The sequence below is a fragment of the Squalius cephalus genome (assembly GCF_949319135.1).
Source record: "Squalius cephalus genome assembly, chromosome: 15".
In the NCBI taxonomy this organism is placed as follows: Eukaryota; Metazoa; Chordata; class Actinopteri; order Cypriniformes; family Leuciscidae; genus Squalius; species Squalius cephalus.
Window position 1 is genome coordinate 1,200,001 of NC_137136.1, and position 7,500 is coordinate 1,207,500.

Sequence of the window (7,500 nt, forward strand, 5' to 3'; positions counted from 1 at the left end):
CAAATGTACAATTGCATTTTACGAGCAAACACAATTCCCTGTGTTTTTAATGTGTCATATTCCATTACAGAGAACAGGAGCACCAATAATATCATCCCGACCGTTTAATCCTAATCAGATCTTAACGAGAGAATGATACAGTTAATTAATTCATTGAAATAGGTGTGGGTGAAAGAAACACACTCCGCGCCCGCCAGCGTTTACACCGTCCCAGCGGAGCGACGTTATGAATATCGCTTCGAGTTTCCATAATGCAACGTAAAACAAAGAAATAAACCCACAGCCATAATAATAATATTCACATTTATGTGAACATACAGCCTTATAATGCTGCGAGATGATCAGACGAGCAACACTGTGTCTGTTAATTAACACGCTAGATGAAGAAATTACAGAGGATGTTTAGAGAGTTTGTGGATATAGCAGATTTAATCAGCTTTAAACTCTGGTGTTGTGTGAAAACTCTTCAAATAAGGCAATGCTAACAGAATTAATCATGGAAATATCATGTTATTGATACAGTACTTTTGACTACATGTGTACATGAACACAAGAATACTGCAGATTTATGAAAGTCATAAGCAACACTGGTTTGACCAATGGCGTGAGTTTGGGGGCGGGGCTATATAGATGGGGGAGGCACCCAAGTCCCAGGAACGAGCAGCATCAAAATATGTAATTTATATTTCCTAATATTTAATGCGTAAAATACCGGAAATGTTACACGAAATGCCGAATTACTAGTGTAATTCAACAACCAATTCCTAAAACTAGTCCAATTTTACATTTTTTATTACACATTATATATTATAAAACATTTAAAACATTATAGAATAATGAATGTGTGAAAGTCTTTGATAGTGCTTGTTACTGGAAATACACATAACGTACCATAATGTAAAGTAACATAATGTAACATAACAAAGAGAAATCGCATCATGAGACTAAATTATGGGAGAATATTTATTTTTTAGGTGAACTATTAATTTATATAATAAACTGTTCTATAATATTTTATATTCGAAATTATTTTGATGCTGTCATTTATTATAAAATACATTTTACTATATAAATAAATAAATAAATAAATAAATAAAATAAAATACGAAATTATGGCAGAATTTTTGGGTGAACTATTCGTTTAAATGTTAAGTTGTTGTATAATATTTAATATTTGAAATTATTTTGATGCTGCTTGTTACATAATAATATAATATAATATAATATAATTTAATATAACAATATAATATAACAATATTATATAATATAATATAATATAATATAACAATATAATATAATATAATACAATACAACATAATATAATATAATATAACAATATAATATAACAATATAATATAACAATATAATATAATATAATATAATATAATATAATATAATATAATATAATATAATATAATATAATATAATATAATTAATATGGAAATGCCATGAACATTTTTTTTTTTTTTTTTTTTTTTTTTTGGGAGAGCTATTTCTTTCAAATAGTTCCCTCACTGTCTCCCCCTTCTCTTCGGCACAGCTAAGGTCAAAATCCAGATGCATGGGATGTAAGTGTGAACACATTATCAGTGTCTGACAAACGAGACGCTCAGAGCAAAAGCTGTCAGTGTTTCTCGCAGTGAATGAGCGAGTGCATCTGAAGAACAACTGCGTTAACCCTGTTTTCCTCACGCTATAATCCCGCTTTATGATTAATATATCAAATAATACAGCACTGTGAGGAAGACAAATTACAAACTTCTCATGAGAAAAGACAGACCTATAATTTCGAACAAAGAAAATTAAGAGTCTCCATCGCACTAATAATCCATGCATATGATGCCGCTAATTCAACGGTTTTCATTACAAAAGCAATAAACGGTGTGTGTGTGTGTATGTGTGTGTGCTGAGAACAATCATACAGTTCAAGCTGACAATGAAATGAAGATATTAATCCAGAAATTAAAATTAATTGAGCTAATATATTCGTGAGAGGTAGTTTTATAGATTGAGAGGGAGCGGGAGATTTCATTCGTATCCGTAAGCGTCCAAAATGAACTTATACCACCCTTGCCCATTAAACTGTATCATGCATTATTTATTAAAATATATATTCTTTGCCAATATACAGCAAAACGGCATCCATCATCATTTGATTTTTTCTTTTGCAGACAGTTTGTATGTGATTTCAGTCACTCCTGAGAGTCAGATTATCCTAAAACAGACAGTGGCCAACAAATGAGGAGCATACAGTGACAATTTATTTCCTCACCAAAGTCAATTGTGCTCATATTAGACACTTGGCTGGTGTTCATTTTGGACTATAATGATAATAATATAATATAATAATCAGTAAATATGTGTGAGAAAGGCCTTTGTTATTGCAATTTTGTGAAATCCAGATGGAATTACTGATAAAAATAGTCATTTGCAGCCTTGGTAGGGATGAATTTATTTATCATCAAAGCATCAGATATGAAATATCAGTGAAACACTGTTGATGTTTCTCACTTTTGTTTTTCCTCACAAGAATTTGAACATCCCAAATGAACTCAGAAGTCTGTGCTTCATGAATGCGGGTTCACTTTATATTCAATTTTGGGTAGGAAAACAAGAAGCTTTCGAGACAGACTAAAACTGCCAGTGCATTTCATGCAACTTCTAGTGTGTGTGAGTTTCTACACGTAGTGTGGAAATAAAGATGTACTTCACCGCTGGCAAAATAGGCTTTCAATAAAACTTGTCTGCCTGTACAGAAGAAAGGCGAAAACATTTCTGAAATCGGTGCTACTTGACTAGAGAAAACAGAGAAAAAGGCTGTCGTCTTCCTTTTGGCCAAATAGGTAAGAAAACTTCAACACCCATAATGCACTGGGCATAATGTCACCCAAGGCCACGCCCACTTTGCTCTTATTGGCTAAGCATGACCAGAGTGAAATACCACCTTGCTTTAGTAGGAAATACTGTTAAGCAAACTTTTAGTCATAATGTTGTTGACTTTTATTGTTCCAGAAGCAGAGTTCAAAGAGTGAAGGATCGAGATTGTTGCAAAGAATCATAAGTATGGAGAAAGCTGAAAAACCTCTGTGTTCGTAGTCAACATTTCAAATGCATGACCACAAATACAGTGTTTTAGGCCAAACTGATGAATGCTGCATCCATATTCGCCTACTTGTACTACGCCCTAAATGTGTTTAGAGCTTCTGTGAAGAATGAGTAAATACTTTTGAGTGTGTAGCAGACAAACTACTTCTTCATAACTGCATCTTTAATGGACGCTCTTCTCTTAGTTACGTGTTCCTGTCAGCGTTTAAACTGCCCTGTCAATCATCTCGTCACAGTTAAAATCCTCCACATTCAATTTTATTTCATTTCCTACCGTATCGGAGAGAAATTCAGCACATTAATCTGCCAGTCATGCAGAGACTCTCCTCATGCAGATGACCAAACGCACATTTAGAAAAGTTCACAATGCTTTTATAGATGAAATATAAAGTGGATAACAATGAATAAATAGTTTTTTGGCAGGTTAGATAGAGTATGAGTAAGAGAGGAAGAGTAAGAGTATGAGTAAGAGAGGAAGAGTAAGAGTATGAGTAAGAGAGGAAGAGGAAGAGTATGAGTAAGAGAGGAAGAGGAAGAGAGGAAGAGTAAGAGTAAGAGTAAGAGTATGAGTAAGAGTATGAGTAAGAGAGGAAGAGTAAGAGTATGAGTATGAGTATGAGTAAGAGAGTAAGAGTATGATATGAGGAAGAGAGGAAGAGGGAGAGGAAGAGAGGAAGAGTATGAGGAAGAGAGGAAGAGGAAGAGTAAGAGTAAGAGTATGAGTAAGAGTATGAGTAAGAGTAAGAGAGGAAGACGAAGAGTAAGAGAGGAAGAGTAAGAGTATGAGTAAGAGTATGAGTAAGAGTAAGAGAGGAAGACGAAGAGTAAGAGAGGAAGAGTAAGAGTATGAGTAAGAGAGGAAGAGTAAGAGTATGAGTATGAGTATGAGAGGAAGAGTATGAGTAAGAGAGTAAGAGTAAGAGTAAGAGTATGAGTAAGAGAGGAAGAGTAAGAGTATGAGTATGAGTAAGAGAGGAAGAGTAAGAGTATGAGTAAGAGTATGAGTAAGAGAGGAAGAGTAAGAGTAAGAGTAAGAGTATGAGTAAGAGAGGAAGAGTAAGAGTATGAGTAAGAGAGGAAGAGTAAGAGTATGAGTAAGAGTATGAGTAAGAGAGGAAGAGTATGAGTAAGAGTATGAGTAAGAGAGGAAGAGTAAGAGTAAGAGTACGAGTATGAGTAAGAGTAAGAGAGGACGAGTAAGAGTATGAGTAAGAGTAAGAGAGGACGAGTAAGAGTATGAGTATGAGTAAGAGAGGACGAGTAAGAGTATGAGTAGGAGGAAGAGGAAGAGTAAGAGAGAATGAGTATGAGTATGAGTAAGAGAGGAAGAGGAAGAGGAAGAGTAAGAGGAAGCTTACTGGTGTAAACCAGCTTAAATCCCTCGGCCGTGTCGTCTTGATCAGAGTAAAACTCGAGCCACAGGTGATTGGACGTGCTGGTCAACGGCCGACCCAACATAGAGGAGCCCGAGAAACTTCCCAGAAGCTCTGCGCTGCTGTCCGGACCGTCATATACCTGGGAAAGGAGGCCAGAGGAGTCAGTGCAATACTTTATGAAGAAAATAACTTTATGATTACTTTTCAGTATCAAAAGAACATGTGTTGATTTACCTTGAGGACATCACCTTGAGCCAGATGAAAGATGTTCGCTGAGATGTTGATTCCTTTCCCCCCCTGTACTTGAATGTTGTAGATGCACTCGTGGTTGTTCTCGTAATTGCGGGGATAGTTTGGGGACAACAGGACGCCGGAGTTCTTGGAAACGGTTGAGCCGCATTCAGCTGTGGGCAATGGGAACCGTAGTGACACAGTGGAACAGCAACATGTGAAAAGTGTCAATTTGGGGAAGTAAACAGAAAGCGAGGTATATAGAAAGAGAACATACGCCATCAAAACAATCAATATATCTTGAAAAACATATTTTGTCACTCATTGGTTGCATTCCAGTCAGTCTTGTATCGCACGATGCAATGCGCTCGTCCATTTACAGTGCACTCAAATGAAAAAGAAAATCATACAAAGTTCCTTGACTCGTTTTTTTTTTAGACTCCCAAAAGGTCAGAAATTGACCATCAAAACTGGATTCAAAAAATGCACAAAAAAAAAGATGCCAATCACTGAATTAAACTTGAAACATATTTGCATGTGATAGCAATTAGGACAATATAATTTGAAATGCTTGATGAATACTGCATACTTCAAGTATACTGTAAAAGTTGTAAAGTTTGGCCACTTCAAAATTTCATTTTTAACTTGCCTTGTCTTTAGAATTAATAAAAAAATAAAAACAAAATTCAATGCACTACCTTATAAACTAGTATATAGTATATAATAGGTACAATGTAAAAAATATATATATATATTACGAAGTTGTAAATAATAATTATAAAAAAATATTGGGGTACATTTTACAAATAAATACTATTTCAGTCTTTCAGTGTGTTGCTTGCCGTAAAATTAATTGTGACATTTACTAGCCATTTCTGAGTGAAAATATCTTCCAAACTAAATTTTTCAAGTGCACTATGTTAGCAACAACAAGCAAGTTTATATGTTGTGTTCAAGTCATCTCGTATAGATCGTATTTACGAGTTGAACGCACATGAACGCCACCACAATGTCATAAATACGAGTGGGAAGCTCTGGATTTTCTCTAAGCCCCGATCTTTACGAGTTGTAGGCGTGTGACTGAGAAACACGCCGGATACCACAATACTGAAAGGTATTTAGCAGTGATATTGCTAGACTTTTCTTTTTACAGCGAAGTAAGCTAATTACCTGCACAGAATATGATGGCATTATAATATAACACTGTAATATGTTACGATAAAGTTTGCAGTGGCTTCATAAATTAGGCTAATTAAAAACATAAAAAACCAAAGCACACCTGATGCACATTTCTTTGGTCTTCCTTTTCTAGAATTAGAGTTTAAGAAACTTGCTCTATTTTTGTGTAATTAATTAAGAGAAAGTACACCTCCATCTTACTCCGACGAAAGAGACTCCGTCGTAAACACGACTTCCCACCTCGTAAGTGCGAACTTCCCGGGAGGACTTGAACGCACCAATAGTCTATAAGTACCCTTATTATAAGTTGTAAGTTGTAAATAAATATATGCAACACTTCATTCCGATGGTCCACTTTACACAACATATTCTACTAACCCGAACTCTAACCTACAGTCTACTAATACTCTACTGAGAGCTAGTTGACATGTAGGTGCAAAGTTACTTATAGTTAGTAGAATGTCTGAAGTGAACTATCGAAGTAAAGCGATGTTAAGTCTTTCCATATCAAAATTTCACTTTGCTGCTTCTTTGTAATTATTTGTGAAAGTAAATCCTACACCATATTTTTGTCATTGTATAATAAGTAGTATACTGTGCAGTATGCTGTGAGTAGTACACTAGAATTTCATTCAAGTCAAGTCACCTTAATTTATACAGCGCTTTTAACAATATATATTGTTTCACAGCAGATTTACAGTGATAACAGGAGATTACAGTAACAGAGAGTGTTTAGGCTTTACAGCAGATCTAGAATAAAGTTATTGTCCAGCTAAAGTTAGTTTTGATTGATTCACTTCTGTTCATTAGATCATTAGTTATTAACTTAGGGGCCGCTAACACGACACCGTTCTAATACAAAACAGAAACTTTTAATGTGTTCTGGCCGTTCATTTGCACGACAATAGCGTTTGGAGCTCGAGAACGCAAACTTTGAAACAGCTTCCAAAGTGCAAGTATTGAACATTTTTGAAAAACCTTATCTTCAAACTTCAAAAACGGTGGCGGCGTACACATGCATATTACGTGTTTAGTCTATAGGTATGTGCATTTGAATATATATATGTGCGCAGACGCGTAGTCTTTTAAAGAGACCTCATTCAGAACGCCACTGAACTGGAAAGCAACCATGAAGACCAGTGAACCTCTGGACGTGGAAGCGAATGAGAGCGGCACGTACCCACACACCTTGGCAGAGGTGCACTCCACACACGCCGCCCGCCACCCAGACACGCGATCTCTCCAGCGCCCTGCAGACGATAGCCTGGCTCACACGAGAACGCCACGCTGGCGCCGACGCCGAAGCTGCCGCCGCTGTGCCTGCCAAACACCGGCACGCCAGGGTCCTCGCACGGCTCCAGATCATATTCTGAACAACAGCAGGCAAAAAGTTTAGCAGAAAACTTTCTCCGTTGGCCTCATTACGTTAGACAGGCTGAACTTCACTGTGAGCTAAAAAAGGTGCTAAATATTGTAATCCTGTATGTAGGATGTGACATAATTCATGTAAACGCTAGGTGCTATTGCGATTACTTATTGCTACATGTTCATTCCTGGAAGAAACTCAACGGAGGCGTTTCAGGGAGTTCAGAAACACTGACTCTGATAC

The 7,500-nt window shown here is 36.3% G+C and overlaps 1 protein-coding gene across 2 annotated transcripts in view; it reads right to left on the bottom strand.

Annotated features, from left to right (window-relative positions):
* Positions 1-7,500, bottom strand: part of csmd3a (CUB and Sushi multiple domains 3a) — a 331,891-nt gene that overhangs the window by 190,125 nt on the left and 134,266 nt on the right. For both annotated transcript variants that reach the window (XM_079894353.1, XM_079894352.1), the window contains exons 21-23: positions 7,072-7,260; positions 4,716-4,885; positions 4,464-4,620 (exon numbers count right to left, since the gene is read on the bottom strand). In XM_079894353.1, coding sequence (XP_079750479.1) covers positions 4,464-4,620; positions 4,716-4,885; positions 7,072-7,260 — 516 coding nt within the window. The remainder of the gene's footprint in view (positions 1-4,463; positions 4,621-4,715; positions 4,886-7,071; positions 7,261-7,500) is intronic.